Source organism: Theropithecus gelada, chromosome 12, assembly GCF_003255815.1.
Source record: "Theropithecus gelada isolate Dixy chromosome 12, Tgel_1.0, whole genome shotgun sequence".
Taxonomy (NCBI): Eukaryota; Metazoa; Chordata; class Mammalia; order Primates; family Cercopithecidae; genus Theropithecus; species Theropithecus gelada.
Window position 1 is genome coordinate 88,395,833 of NC_037680.1, and position 17,202 is coordinate 88,413,034.

A 17,202-nucleotide genomic window follows, 5' to 3' on the forward strand; every position below is an offset into this window, starting at 1 on the left:
AATGGCTTTGGAAAGAAAGGAGGGAAGATATATATATTTATATATATTTATTTATATACATATTTATATATATATAGAGAGAAACAGAGTTTCACTCTTTTTGCCCAGGCTGGAGTGCAATTGCATGATCTCGGCTCACTGCAACCTCTGCCTCCCGGGTACAAGCATTCTCCTACCTCAACCTCCCAAATAGCTGGGATTACAAGTGTGTGCCACCACGACCAGCTAATTTTTGTATTTTTAGTGGAGATGGGATTTCACTATGTTGGCCAGGCTGGTCTCAAACTCCTGACCTTACATGATCTGTCTGCCTCGGCCTTCCAAAGTGCTGGGATTACAGGCATAAGCCACCTCGCCCGGCCAGAAGATATAATTTTTATAACCCACATCTTAAAGAAGAAGAAATAGAGAACTGAAGGTATTATTTAAAAATCACATGACTAATAAGGGAACGAAGCCACAATCCATAGCCACTCTAATCCCATGTTCCTTATACAGATTGAGTATACTTTATTCAAAATGCTTGGGACCAGATGTGTTTCAGATTTCAGAATGTTTTGGATTTTGTAATATTTGCACAAACATAATGAAATACCTTGCAGATAAACCCCAAGTCTAAAAGCAATATTCAGTTTTTATGATTCCATATATCTTATACACATGACCTGAGGTAATTTTATACAATATTTTAAGTAATTTTTGGTGTGAAACACAGTTTGTGTACATTGAACCATCAGAAACAAAGGCGTCACTATCTCAGTCACCCACATAGACAATCTGTGGTTGTTTGGCATCATTGTCATTCATAACACCAAATTTATATACTACTGACAAGCAATCATATTCTTACACTTATTCACATACAAATACGTAAAAGTAAAAAAAAAATGATATATCACTAACACAGTGAAAAGATAATGTGTTCGGAATAACTAGGTATCACAGTAGAATCACTAGAATACCTGTATCAGCTGTGAAACAACAGCAACAACAAATAATGCAGGCTTTTAGTGTCCACCTATGATGCTGTGTTTTGATTAAAAAGTTACAATACACTGTGTTTTCTTAGGCAAAAAGAAACAGCGGAAACAGCTGAGAAACTAGGGAATGGGTCCTACAGGGATAAGGGGGCTTTCTGCTGGATGGCTTTTTAAAATGTTTCCTCCAAGGTCATCTGCCCATTAACAACAGTGAATTTTGTCTTAGAAGTCTCTTTTTGATTTTATAAACTCCCATGATTTCTTGTTCTGTTATGAATGCACCATGCTCTAGTCCTTCAATGAGCCCATAACACATTTTCATCATGTCATCTGTAGGTACTTTTTGTGCAATGTTAAAAACATTTTCATTGTCACTATTACCACAATCGCTTTGATTCAGAGTGACTTCTGCAATTTCACCATCAGTCAATGAAGGAACAACTTGTTATCAATGTTAAAAACTTCTGTGATAACCACTTCTTCCAGCTTACTGATGAACTCTGAGGGCATATTTTTTTCTCACTTGACATAGGGAATCTGTCCAAGTAACCTCCTTTTTCCTGAATATAGTAATAGGTCAGAGGTTGTACCAGGCATGCAAAACTGTGTCTTTAGTTACTGTGTTCCAAGTATTGACAACAGCATATACAGTATCCTTCATGCTAAGCTCCCTTTGAAAACCTTCCCACACCCAGGCCTCTGTTCACTGCTGCTAGCATGCTGTTCAAGAAAGTGTTTTTGGCCAGATGGGGTGGGTCACGTCTGTAATCCTAGCACTTTGGGAGGCCAAGGTGGGTGAATCACAAGATCAGGAGATCAAGACCACCCTGGCTAACACAGTGAAATCCGGTCTCTACTAAAAATACAAAAAATTAGCCAGGCATGGTGGCACATGCCTGTAGTCCCAGCTACTCAGGAGGCTGAGGCAGGAGAATCGCTTGAACCTAGGAGGCAGAGCTTGCAGTGAGCCGAGATCATGCTACTGCATTCTAGCCTGGGTGACAGAATGAGATTCCATCTCAAAAAAAAAAAAAAAGAAAAAGAAAAAGAAAAGAAAGTGTTTTTGTATTTACTCTTCATTGCTCTAAGGATAATCTGTTTACATAGCTGAATTAATGAAGTCACATTTAGGGGAAAGTACATGGCATAAACATTATTTTTGATGAGAATTTCAGCTGCAGGATGAGTAGAACAGTTGTCAAGGAAAAACAAAACCTTGCAGTCAACATCCAGTTCAGCTTCCCAGCAGTGAGCCGGAGGTACTAGCATAGAATGTTTGGGTGAAGCCAATAAGAAAAGCTGTTCCTGGTAACCCATGCATTTTTTAGTAGCATAATAATTGGTAAGAAATTCACTCCTTGGAAACAGCGAGGATGCAAGCTTTTGCCCATCACAGCAAGTTTACATTTATGTGTGCCTGCTGCATTAGCACATTCCAGCACAGTTATTCTGTCTTTGGCATCCTTCATTCCTGCAGAGGCTGTCTAGTGAACTGTGGTCAGTATTTTTCTGGAGCAACAATGCCAAAACAGTGATGTTTCATCAGTATCACAAAATTGTCCAATTGTCCTAGTGTCAGATTTTTATCAGTGATGACCTTGACAGACTCAATGATGAATTTCTCCACTGCTTTGTGATCAGCAGATGTTTTGTCACCACGAATCTCTAAAGATTTAATGCCATGTCTTTTCTTAAATTTCTGTGTCCAGCCTGTTGAATATTTACAGTTCTCTTCAACTTTCAGTTCACTGTGCTAGATCTTTGCTTGTTTCATGATCAGCATACCATTATGTGGCATGTTCATTTACATGTTGACAAATCCACTCTTTCGGTACACAAGCAAGATCTTCATCATTAGCTTTATTCAGTGCTATTCTATTTTTCATTAACTTCCGTTAGTCATTTTCAGTATAGAACAGTTTATCCTTATTTTCCTTCAGATCACATAAGGTGTTCATACCAACACTGTACTCTTCTCTTCTCTATGATGTTGCATATGTACACTATTCTTCCTTTTCTCCAAAAGCTTGACTTTCTGTGCTATAGATAAGCATAAATGTTTCCTCTTATTTTTACCACTCTTATTACCCAGAGGGATAGCTGCAGACCTTTTTGACATTTCCAACAATATTTCAACACCACAAAATGGCATTTTGGAAAACCTGCCATTGGTATGTCTGGCCTGCACACGTGCCATTTTATTACCCTTTGTAGGTGTGCATCCCTGGGGAAATCTGGGTATGCATGGAAAAGATGTACCACAGTTAAAAGGGGCTGAGTGTGTGTGTGTGTGTGTGTGTGTGTGTGTGTTTTCCCCCTTGGGAACACTCAATAAACTGCGTTGTGTGCATTTTGACTGTGACCCATTGCATGAGGTCAGGTGTGAAATTTTCCATTTGTGACATCATGTCAGCACTCTAAAAGTTTCAAAGTTTGGAGCATTTCAGATTTTGAATTTTTGTATTATGGATGCTCAGCTGGTATTTCCTACTGTATCACATACACAAAGTGAAGTAAGTCACGTTGTATGTATAGCATAGACTATAAAGAATTATTTTAAATGAGTATATGGACATACATAGTGATTTTTTTCAGCTTTTCCAATAGGAAATGTCCCATTGGTTACTCAAAGCAAATAAATAAATAAATAAATAAATAAATAAATAAATAAATAAATAAAAGGCTCAAGTAAATGTCAATATATTATCCTGAATACCTGATGAAAGTTAAGTCTGTCATTTTGAATCCTCAGGATGTTATCAATTTGTTTAAGATCCTTGAACATACCCTTTATATATATGCATGTGTGTGTTTTGCTGAAGGCTAATTTGCTATTAAACATATATATATATATATATACACACGCATATATATATATGTTTTGTTTAAGGTTAACTTGATATTAAAAATAAAATGCTAAGTATTCTAGTTACAAATAAGGACTCAGAAATAATTTTAGGTAAAAATCCATTGTTATTAGAAGCAGATCCTATTCAATACATAGCTTGCTGCCACTTAACTAATTACTTTTTTGGAGAAACAGTATGATAGGTAAAAATATTGTGATATAGTAAAAACAGTAAGAGGTTTTGTTTGCTTGGTTTTTTGTTTGTTTGTTTTTGAGATGAAGTCTCGCTCTGTCACCTAGGCTGGAGTGCAGTGGCACCGTCTCGGCTCACTGCAACCTCCACCTCCTAGGTTCAAACAATTCTCCTGTCTCAGCCTCCAGAGTAGCTGGAACTACAGGCACCCACCACCACGCCTGGTTAATTTTTGTAGTTTTAGTAGAGACAGGGTTTCACCATATTGGTCAGGCTGGTCTCGAACTCCTGACCTCAGGTGACTCACCTGCCTCAGCCTCCCAAAGTGCTGGGATTACGGGTGTGAGTCACTGCACCCTGCCACAGTAAGAGTTTTATAACCTCAAACATGTCATTCCTTTGCTATGAAACTTTACACCAATAACTTTAAATTTTGGGTAATTTCTTTATTTATAAAATGGGGACAATAGTACCTATGCCCAAAGTACTTATAATATTCTTACAAGTTTCAAATTAAAATAAACTTACATAAAATTCCTTTGATTTCAAATAATGACCCAATTAATTTGGTTATTCTTATTCTGTTACTTACGTGGACATTTCTTGACACAGAATGCTCCATATGTGTACTTCGCATTGAAATTGTGCTCCAGTTGAAAAGTGGTTGGATTGTAGACAAAGGTTTGGGGACACTGAGTAACACATGCTCCACTGTCATTGAAATTCATGCAGGCCTGCAACATAGCAAATATTACTTTCATTTACAAATAAACTTCATAATACTTGTTAATGAAACACTGCCAAAACATGAGAAGGTTGTTTTCTATAATAATTCCACAAATAGTACAAAATTTGATAATTTAAGAGTCATGTGTGTTTCTAAAATTTCATAAAACTCTTTTTTCCAGTGTCAGTAAATAGGCCATTTATGGCTACTGAAGCTTAAAGTGCTTAGCATGTATCCAGTAATTTCTAAACTAAGAATTGGTTTAAAGTTAGCTAATAGTGAAATATTATTTCAGTTCACACTTATTCAAAGCATTTATATTTAGTCTTAAAGTATAGCACTGACAACCAAGTCCCTAATTCTACAGGCTAGATGTTCACTTGGGCTGCTATTTTAAAGAGTTCCATGTTCCAAGTGACATGTAAAGTGCAATTATCACCATTGTCCTGTAAGAAAACATTGTGATGCTGATTTATATTGGACTTAAAGAAAAGGCTCTGGTTGGTGACTGGACAAATACAAATACGGTGCATGTAATGCCAAAATGTAAAGAGGTAATGAGCTATAGTCAGCCTGTAATTAAACAATATGATGTCATTTCTAGTATGGCTTTTTTCCTAATGCCACTCCATTTAGTAAAAGCCACCATGTAGAAGACAGTTCATTTCTGCTGACTCATATATTTATATTAATAACTTAATTTATTAATATTTGCAAATTCATTTGGGAAGAATTAAAAACCATTTTATCACCTGAGAGGTGGGTATTTGATATAAAAACAGAATATAGGTATAAGTACATATAAATATGTGATTAACAAAATTGTGGACGAGCTAATTCTTTTAATTGAGAAATTAAGCCTTTTTAGGAATAATTTAGGCCTTGGAAAGCAAGCTAACATAAACTCAAGCTATGATTTACATTTAATCATAAATAGTACATATGGTTATTAATAAGCATTAATTTATTCTGTTTCCTCAAAACATTTGCTTCATCAATTGTTGTTTTAGCAAGCACTTTATCATAAACATGACAATCCCCTGATGATGGTCTACTAGATGCATAATCAGAACAAGACTTACTGATGATACATCATTCACTAAGATGACACATTCTAGGAAGAATCTATTAAAAACCAATCTAGAAAACTCAGTAAGTTTTAATTTATGGCTATAAAACTTCATGTGTCCTTATAATTGCTTTACTAACATATTTTATGCAATGTTGTACACAGATTGCTTGGGAACAAAGGAATATAAGCCAGAGGAATAAAACAAATTTAGCTTTGCAACAGCATACAAAACAATGTAACTTATACCAAGGCCTTAGTCTGGCATTCTTCAACATTCTGTACCAAAAGCCAAAGTGGAATCACTGGACCGTTCCATAAAAGTAATGAAATGATAATTTGAAGCTCACTCAGCACCGTGCTTATCATGATAATGGAACCATGAAAAAATTGCAGTGCAAAACTTCTAAGTGAGAGTTTTTGCTATTGCTGTTTGTTTGTTGTTATTGTTATGGAATTGTTAATGAACCACCCAATGTCTTCAGAATCAAGCTTCCATCCTATGTCTGATGAAAGACAGAGGAAGGTTCTCAGTTCAAGACCTATTGAGTATCTTCTTTAAATTTGTAACATTTTTATTTCCTTTTCTTCTTCCTCCCTATCCACTTCTGCAATACATATTTTTGTTTCACTATAGGATGAATGTAGAAGATTATATTCCTTATGGTATTAAGAAAACTAAGAAATTACTGTCTATATCATAAGAGCTTTAATATATAGTTTGCTCATTGCTGGAATTAAGTGTCTTTCTTTTTTTTTTTTTTAAAGCTCAATTCTACTACATACGTTTGTTTGCTGGATATTTGAGAGAAAAAAATTTCTGTGTTCATTTTCAACTATATAAACATTTGTGTGTTTTTATGATTTTTAGCTTTAAAATTAAGCCGGTGTTCTGGGTATATGAAATTGAGTTAAATACAACTCAGAATTGCTGAAATGTATGTCAAAGACAAAGTGTACTGTGTCAGGAATATGATATCAAAATATAATTAAAAACTGTCCCTAACAAACTGTTTATCAATCTTAAACTTTTAAAATAATATTCCCTTTAAAAATATAAACTAGAAAATACTGAAACCCATAAATGTATCTTCTGTAGTCTTGAAATTTATATTCAAGAAATAAAACGCAATTGCTCCCACTCACAGAACTCAATGATGCAACCACATAAACAGGTAATCACTTCATTACTGGGAAAGGATGCTATTAGATTATAGAAAGATATCTCAATATGTTCTCCAATGAATCTCATTTGTAATATAAATTATATCAGAAAGATACAATTCATTTAGCAGAAGAGAACAATTCTAGTTAATCAAAAGCCAACCTAGTGAGGGAATGACTTCGAGGAGGGCAGAGCATTTTTCTTAATCCTAAAGTGGCTAAAGTTGATCTTACTGTAATAAAACAAAGATTCAAAAGGAGAGCAGGATAATAAAAGAGAGAAACTGAAGACATACAAAGCAGTCTGTGTCCTTAGGTCCTGAGCAGCCTCCAGCACATTCTCGATGGCAGCAGTCACTGACGTAAGGCCCGTAACATCTGCCGTCACATTGTTCTGCACACACCGTCCTTGTCACTGCAGAAGACAGAGATAGGACCATGATCAAAGTCTGCCACCAAGAGAAACTCATAAGCTGAGTTCTGGAGTGACAGTTTCTCACCCTATCTTTGACTCAGTTCAACAAACATTTAATGAATGAGGTTTGCAACTAGATCAAAATTGTTATACAAAAATCTCCAAAATTAATATACAATTATTTCATGTTTATATTCTTTCTTGTTTCAGCAAATAATTACAATGCTTTATGACGATTATACCACTTAACAAGAAAGAATCCAATATGAAGCAGTGGAGTGTGCCCGTAATCCCAACTACTTGGGAGGCTGAGCAGGAGGATTACTTGAGGCCAGTAGTTCAAGGATGCAGTGGGCTATGACTGCACTGTGAATAGTCACTGCACTCCAGGTTGGGCAGCACAGTAGGTCTCTGTCTCTAAAATTAAAAATAAAGGAAAATTGATAAAACTAAATGAGATATTTGGCAGGCTAGGAAAGGTGAAGTCAATTCATACAATGTGTATAGTAAGGTCCTAACAGAAGGTGGCCCCAGAAATGGGTCTAAGACTTTTAGTAGTCAATGCAGAAAGGGATATATAAATGTTTAGTTAATTCACATAATATTTTACATCAGGAAAGAAGGAAGGAAGGAAGGAAGGAAGGAAGGAAGGAAGGAAGGAAGGAAGGAAGGAAGGAAGGAAGGAAGGAAGGAAGGAAGGGGAAGGGAAGGGAAAGGAGGAAGGAAAGAAAGAAGGAAGGAAAGAAAACCATTCACAGTAAACACAATAAAAAGTATCATTGATCTTTCTTATTACATACTTCAATCCAAGCTGACAGCATCATATCATGGTATACTTTACTAAAAGCAATGCTAAAGGTTATCCATCAACATTATGGTAATAAGAGACACAATTCTGCTTATCTCACTTATTTCAAAAATATTTTTAGAGTATTTAAGGTATGAATTTTACAGGATATGTATAGTATATCACTTCATGGTTTCTGTATTTCCACTTCAGCCTTGTTTCTTCCTACATTTTTAAACAGCTCTTCTAAGCTTTCTTTGTTGCTGCCTTATCAAGATTCTGCCTCATAAACATTAGCATTCCCCAGACTTGTTCTTGACAATTTTGGGGGGACTATGGGCTCATTCCTGTATAAAAGTCATTCATCTTCTACTTAGCATACTATCTATCAGTAACTGACTTTCAGATCTAGAATTGAGTTCTCTATGGAGCTACAGCATCCATTTACAGCCGTCTGCAGAAGTCCCCATTTTGATAGCAAGGTGTACAAAACAGAACATAACTCTTCTTCCCACACCCACTACTGAGTGTACTTCTCTTCTACATTCCCTTATCTTAATTAATGGAAGCACCATATATCCAGTAGCTCGCTAGCAATTTGCAATGCATTTTCTGTCTCCTATCCTCTTATCATCACTTCTCATACCTAATAAAATTGCCAAGTATTAGGAATTGTTTTCTAAATATTCCTCAGCATTTTCCCTCCTCTCTATTCCAATGTTATTCAAAAGCCTATCTCAAATGATTACATAGTGTTGTAAAAGTTTTCTCAGATCCCATCTTTGCCTTCCAGTTAATCTTCCACAATGCCCTAAAAGTAATGGCTTGAACCTGTAAGACAACGCCTATAAATCAGTGTTAATTCACAGTGTGAAACTTATGACCATCACTGTACTAAACAATTAAACCTTAAGCAAGGGACAAAAGCCCTCCATAAGTTGACCACATCTCTGCCCTTCCAGGAATCACATTACTCTGTTTCTCACGTACAGCCAGATAGAAATACCACTTGCAATTCAGTTGTGATTCTCATTGCTTCTTCACAAGGCATTTCTCCATGTTGAAACCCTTTCCTAGCCTCTCAGCCTAGGAAATACTTGCCCGAAGCCTTTCCAGACACAGCTCCAAGCTGAGTTATTTTCTCACTCTTGCTTCTGAACAAGCAAGAAGATAAAGTCAATGCAGCAGTCTATGTAGTCTGAAGATCTAGGCTCCAATCCAAAATATATCCACGTGATATGGGCAAGTTATTTAACCATTCTGTATTTTACTTCACCATTTTAAAAGATGGAGTTAGTACCCATCTAATAGAATTGAAGATAAATACACAGGTATAAAGTGCTTTACATGGTCCCTATAAACAGTGTTCATCAACCTAGATATTTTTACTGTACTTATACATTGTATTTTTTTTCATATTTGCTTCCACCTCACCCCTACTAACCTATGGGTTTATTGAAGTTTATTGTCTTACTTAATTTTTAATCTTCAGTGATTAAACACAGGGTTGGTACTTAATACACAATATAAGTAAATATCCCCTTCAAGTAAATAGGTAAATCATGTATTGCCAACTCAATGGCAGTATCTCCTGGGGGCTTAATATATTTATCAGAGAGATAAAAAGGTGTATAGAGTTAAAGAGGTAGGTTGCTAAGAAATATAAAGAGACAAATATTAAAATACTAAGATTTAAATGCTCCTTAAATTTCTGCTGTTGATTAGTTCATGATTGCATATTTTTAGTTGGATCCTTTTCCATTGAATTTGATGGTGATATTAATAAAATAATGCACAATATTGAAATATAAAGAATATTCTTCCATTTGATGTGATCTAATTATTCTCTATGTAGTATAATCAATACAAACATCAAATAGAGTTTAAACTAAAATGGCACTTGGACTCACCCTCTGTCATGTTTTTATTTTGTAAAAATAAGGTTACATGCTATTTTTTACCATACGCTTATAGAAGATTTGGAAAATAATGATGTTTTTATATCTGGATTTGTGAAGGTATATTTTGTATTTGCAATTTTCGTTACATTAAACTTCAAAATAAATTATTTCTTCTATTAGTATTCTGGTACAAAATTCTACATAACAAATCTTCTTGGGCTGTCCTTTCACTTTTTTTAAGTCTTTGATCAAATCGCACCTTTGTAGTGAAGTCTGCCCCTGTTTAATACTGAATCTTTCCCAATCAACTGACTCCTCATGAACCTTCATCTTCTTTTTTCCCTTTCTCTGTCTTTCATCTGCCTTCCTTCCTTCCTGTATTTTGTTACAGCATCAATTACAATCTAACATACTTCACAATTTATTTATTCCATTTATTTTGTTTCTAGATGTATTACTATGTTTGTAACTGGCATTTACATAGTTTTATTTATATTTGATACACACATTATACACACATATATATACCCAAAACATTTATATCCTTTCATGAACTCTTCATGTCATACATTATGCTTATATTGATATTTCTACCTTTTAACCCAGTGGTATATTTGTTTAGATGTCCTAATTAGTAATTCATACAATATAAATAAAATTTTTTTAAAGGAAACACTTTTAATTGACAGTTTTGTACAGAATAAATTCAAACACAATTCTTCTCTTCCAAATTCAATAAAATGCTTCGATGCATCAACAGTCACTAATTAAAATAGCAGACATATGTTAAATAAATAAATAACTAGATTCGAAAAGTGTTATCACAGGACAGTTTATCAATTTGCTTCTATTTGACAGCTATTGCTCAGCTGGAAAACAATAGCATGGAGTCAACAATCTTGTAAGTCACATCATATTTTAATCATAGACAGATGTCTAAGTGTTACTTTTTATTTTTAACTCCATGGTGATTTGAAGTAACTAGACAAAATGTTTCAGTTTCTCTTTATTTATTTACTTTGGCTTTTCCTGCCAAATGAGAAAATTAATGTAGAAAATAATTAAAATAATAAGACAAGTAACTCTGAATTTAGTTTAAAATTATGTATTAAATGTTCATGTTAAAATCATTTCTCTCATTGAGTACACTATTTAAATATGAAAATAATATTATACAAACATAATCCAATGTAGTACAATCTTAGATTCAATAGCAATTATTATACTGTGGAACTATTAAAATATTTTAAATTATTTAATCATTTGTGTTGAAAAAACTTTAAATTTTTGAAAATAGCAGCTTTTTCCACATAGTATTCAAATATTTCATATTTTTTCATGACATACTGGTTTCTGATACTATATTCCCTTTCAGAAACATGCAAAAAATTCCTCTAAATTATTATCCAAATGCAGATGCATTCTACAACTTTTATTTAACATGTTAAAAGGGAATTATGGCTTTTATTATCCAAAATCAGTCTATAATTGATTTATTTCAAAGTAAATTACATTCAACATTTAATATAGGGCTTTTCACCATCAAGATTTTTGCATCCCTTAATTCCAAATGAAAATTCAGTCAGCCTGAAGCATCTGGACACATAAAAGGTAGACAAAAAGAACAAGACAACAAGCTTAATCGCTAAACAGTGATGGCGTTAAAAGGTATTTCATTGTATTATTATGTGCGACTTGTATCAAGAAAGAAAACATTCCCTTTGTACAATTCAAGGCTACATGCAAGACAAGTGGAAGGGCATCTTAGAGTAAATTTATTTAGTAGCATTTTTTGGATTAATAAGCATTACTTAATGAGAATAAACTCATAAAATTATAGTCATATTTTATCATGATGGAGACACAAAGCAAAAAACAATTCCTGAAATCAATGAGATAAGTCAGCTTCTGTAGGAACATTAACTTATAATTGCTTTGGTTTTTATTAATACCACCCTTGCTCAAATATTTCATTACATTTTTTTCCTTGTATTTAGTATCCTTTCTATATTGCTTCACTGGGTGCATTAAAATATTTGGGTCCAGTTTTAACTAGCTTATTCATTGATGGTATACACTAAATGTGATTAATATAAAATTTAAAACTGGGACGTTAAACTCCTTATATTCGGGTCAGTAAACTTGACATGGGGAATGTGAATTCATTCAAAACATCCATGAGAATTAGATGGGTAACATTTAAGGAATCAAACATTTTGTGGTAAGCCAATACTACTGAGGAAATATCTATCAAGTCAAAAAATATTAAAAAATTGTTAAGTAGTTTAATCTTATCAGTGTCTAACTAATAAGAACTATGGCTTAATTACTTCTTTCAATATAATGATAACCAATACTGTGATTAAAGTTACTCCCATAGAACAAATTTATTTTACTCGAAGAGGCTTGGCAATTTACTAATTAAACATTTATTGTTGCTTCCTAGCAACAATAGCAAAAAAGACAAAGATATTCATAAATAATGCAAAACAGAGCACTGACATTACAGTGACAAAAGATTTCTGTTAGCCCATTAACAATAGAAATAAGGATAAATTTAGGCAAAGTCTTTGTGTCTTTTTACACTCTGACACTTCCTCTTCCTCCCCCATCTCCTTCCTCTTTCCTTATCTCCTATGTCTTCTCTCCTTCAGTGCCTTTTGATTCTCTTCATTTCCTCTAGCCAGTGGTTCTGAACTGGGTTGTATATTAGCTCATCTAAGAGTCTTTCAAACTTGAATATTAGAATTCCTCTGTAAGTAAAACTTTTCATTCAGTTGGTATCAGTGGGACCCAAGACTGTTTAATAAGCCCATTTCTATTAAGCTCCCAGATAATGTCTCTGCCTACTCATCTACAGACCCCATATTGAGTAGCAGAATATAGAGCATTTGGAAACAACAACAAAAAAAAAAAACAATGCCTGAGAATCACCTAGTTCCTATTAAATCAAAATTGTTCACGATTTTCTAGGAGCTTTGGTAGCTTTAATAAGCTCTTAGGATTCCAATATTCAGTCTAGAGTTGAGAAACTTTATTCTAAGCAGTCAAATGAGAGAAAAAAAATTTAAGTCATTTACACCATTTGACTGACTGACTGATTATTCCTTGTCTGAAACTTAATCACAGTGACTTCTTGTTTTAATTTTCTATTTGTGTTGTAAAGATCTCCATCACTAATTGGCAAATCAAACAAACAAAAATTGATGTGCAAGTAGATATAGGAAAATTTGGGAGGGAAATGACCTATATTTTCGATGGAAGTATTGCCTCACTGGTTCTGACGACAAACATTAGGGATAAATGAGATACCAGTAGAAAATTTCCCTTCTCTCACCCAGCAGCTGTCTGAGTGACAAGTATCTTGGGGCAATCCCTAATCCATTGCTAAACACATTTTAAAGCATATTTATTTTATTTTTTAAAATTTTATTTCAATTTTTATTCAAAGACTTATACCTCTATGCTGCCTCTTTTCTATTTTTGTTGTCAAAATTTTGACAAATTATGTTCATAAAACATAGCATGTTCATTAACTTGATAATATTTGAATGGAATGTTTTTATTACACTGTTTCCAGTTATATACTTGGAGGTTTGAACTAGAAGAGAGAAATACTTCGGTTACAGTAGAAGTGATATAGGTTGGATGTGAGGAAGAATTATTGACTATTAGAGGGATAAAAACAGTGTAATGGGCTTCTTAAGTGTTTATTTGTCAGTATTTTAAAAGAAATCTCTTCTACATGCTTTAGACATCCACTTAATTAAAGATAGGAGGCTTGATGAAATGTTCTCTAGAGGTACCCTCTAGCTCTAAAATTCAATATTTATTCCTATTAATGATGAAATTGTGACTAAAAAACCGAATACTTTGGGTTGTGTAACATATTTTAAGAAAGCTATCATCAACAGGGTACACTTAAAGTGAAACAAATAAAGCTCACAGACCATCCAAGAAGAGGCATTACTTACAGAGCATGCTAAACTGTGGAAAAAATCAGGTTCAATGAAACTAATGCCAAACTATACACTGTTATTAATTCTTCCAAAGGAGAATAATTGAACACATTTGTGTGTCTAGGACCAGGTAGAAGCTAAAAGCTAAACAGAAAGATTTAAAGTAAAGATGTCTGGCCCATCTCCTATATTCTGATTCAGTAAGTCTGGGGAAGATGTCAGAAAATTCATTTTTTTATTTGGAGGCTTATGTTTTTTAGAAGTAGATTTTAAAGGCAATATTTCCAAACTTCTGCTCTAAAACACTCTTATTTCTAATGAACGATTCCCATAGATGGAAAGGTAGAGTCAGAGCTGGGTTGGTCTTAAACTAGAATGCCCTTTCCTATCTCATATTAAATCACAGAAGAAATCAGTCAAAAATTGTTGCTTCACAGAGTAAGGCTTCATCATAAGCCTAGATCCTAATTTTCACAGGAAAATAATTTTGTACTTTAAGGATTTTTCAATTCTTTTAACCAGCTACAATGTATGATCTAACGTGTTTAAAAAGGCTCTCAGAGGTCTTTTTTGAAAAAAAAAAAAAATAGACCTAGAAAAATAGAATTATCAGAAAGTATCTGGGCTTCTAAATGACCACAATCATACACATTTTCACAACACAAAATAAAATAAAACTAATTTTCTTTTATTCCTAATTCCTAATTGGTTTGGTGATAGCTACTCTAAATGAACTAATCAGGCCATACCATGAAGTATATACTCCACAGGTAAAATAACCGTTTAATCCAAAATGCAATAACCTCTGTAGTTCCCCTGGAAAACATAGCGAATATCTCTACAGTCCCTCCTGAAATTGACATTCAGAGTCAGTTAATAAAAGTAGGGCCAGGCCCGGGGCAGTGGCTCATGCCTGTAATCCCAGAGCTTTGGAATGCCGAGGCAGATGGATCACGAGGTCACGAGTGACCAGCCCGACCAACATCATGAGACCCCATCTCTACTAAAAAAGGAACCCCGTCTCTACTAAAAAAATACAAAAAATAACCGGGCGTGGTGACGTGCCTGTAATCCCAGCTACTCAGGAGGCGGAGGCAGGAGAATCGCTTGAACTCGGGAGGCGGAGGTTGCAGTAAACCGAGATCACGTCATTGCACTCCAGCCTGCGTGACTGAGTGAGATTCCGTATCAAAAAACAAAAAACAAACACACAAAAAGAGTAGGCCCATATTTTGGCAGCTACTAATCAGGTTTGACCTGATGAATCCCTGGTGACCCATGGACTATGACATGATAATATTGCTAGTTGTGCCAAAGAGGTAAGGGATTCTGTTTAATCTATTCTTTATCACCACCTGCTTTATTCATTTATTTAATGACGTTTTATTCAACCTGTTTTATAAAGACATGATCAATGATTCATTGAGGGACCTTAAAGCTGATTTTAAACCACACACTTGGTCACCAGGGAAATTCTCCCTTCTTAGTAGGCTATTAGCATCTCCACAGTTTGTCAGTCAAGATTCAAAAAACAATATTGCCTTGTTACATTAACTATAAAAATATTCTTGAGAGAGAGTGTGAGTTATTTTGCATATTCCTCACAGGACTGTAGATACTGATTTCAAAGCAATGAAGGAAGAGTATGAATCTGCATAAGAATACCGTATCATTTTTTAAGACTATTTTTCAAAATTAGAACTGAGGTCTGCACCTTACAATCTGCCAACAAATGATAGATTGCAGATAAAGTAGTGAAAAAAATCGTAATAATTATATCATAGATCTTTCACACACCAAGAAATATGGAAAAGTTGGTATTCAAGTTTTTAAAATCACTGTGCATTATAACAGACATCTCCACATCTAACCTGATAGAAAAACAAACAAAAACAATGACAACAAAAATTACTTTCTTTCTTTTGCTTATTCTAATTCCCTATCCAAAATGCTAGTAGAGGAAAATAAATATAATCTCTCTCTCACTCAATATACATCTGAATGAGTTTCTTTCTCTCAGTGGTAAAAAAAAAGGATGCCAATTTTGCAATGAAAATACCCACAGAAGGGCCAGGAGCAGTGGCTCACACCTACACACCCAGCATTTGGGAGGCAGAGGCAGGCGGATCACTTGAGGCTAGGAGTTCAAGACCAGCCTGGCCAACATGGAGAAACCTGGTCTCTACTAAAAATACAAAAATTAGCCAGGCAGAGGCAGGGGAACCTCTTGAACCCAGGAAGCTGACATTGCAGTGAGCCGAGATCACGCCACTGCCATCCAGCCTGGGCCATGCAGCAGAAAATATTTAAAATTTTTTGAGAAAAATAATAAATATTTTAAAATTTTGTCTCAAAAATGTTTTTAAAAATTGAAAGTACTCAAAGAATGTTAAGATTTAAAAAGAACATCATATTAGGTAAACAATGAACAAATATCTGTTGAACCAATAAATACTATCTAGTCCAAATTTCTCATTTTATTGATGAGAAAATTAAAACAGAAATAAACTTACTTGTTTATGAGCAAATCTAAAGTAATGTTCAGACATCTCTAAGAAATATCACTACTTCTTCAGAGTATTCCAAGAAGTTTCTAGTTTTGATGAGGGTGAAGAATTGGGCAAACTATTAGTGGGTGTATAAATTGATACATGGTTTTTTGAAGACTAATTTGTCTCTATCAAATTTATGTATGTAAATTCACATGTGACCAAGTAGTTCTATTTCTAGAAATCTGACTTACAAAAGAATGTGCATCTGTGGACAAATATGTATATAAAAATGTTCATTAGTTGTAACTGAGAATAATACAATGTAACCTAAATGTCCACTAATAAGGAATAGCTTAAGTAAATTATTGTACAATCATAACTTGGGAAATAGCTATAGCGTTAAATAAATAAATAAATAAATAAATAAGAAAAGCTGGGCGCAGTGGCTCACGCCTGTAATCCCAGCACTTCGGAAGGCCAAGGCGGGCGGATCACAAGGTCAGGAGATGGAGACCATCCTGGCTAACATGGTGAAACCCCGTCTCTACTGAAAATAGAAAAAATATTAGCCGGGCGTGGTGGCAGGCGCCTGTAGTCCCACCCAGCTACTTGGGAGGCTGAGGCAGGAGAATGGCGTGAACCTGGGAGGCGGAGCTTGCAGTGAACC

At 34.5% G+C, this 17,202-nt stretch overlaps 1 protein-coding gene across 4 annotated transcripts in view; it reads right to left on the reverse strand.

Moving 5' to 3' along the window:
• Positions 1-17,202, reverse strand: part of ERBB4 (erb-b2 receptor tyrosine kinase 4) — a 1,181,951-nt gene that overhangs the window by 345,720 nt on the left and 819,029 nt on the right. For all 4 annotated transcript variants that reach the window (XM_025405288.1, XM_025405286.1, XM_025405289.1 and 1 more), the window contains exons 6-7: positions 7,278-7,396; positions 4,614-4,755 (exon numbers count right to left, since the gene is read on the reverse strand). In XM_025405288.1, coding sequence (XP_025261073.1) covers positions 4,614-4,755; positions 7,278-7,396 — 261 coding nt within the window. The remainder of the gene's footprint in view (positions 1-4,613; positions 4,756-7,277; positions 7,397-17,202) is intronic.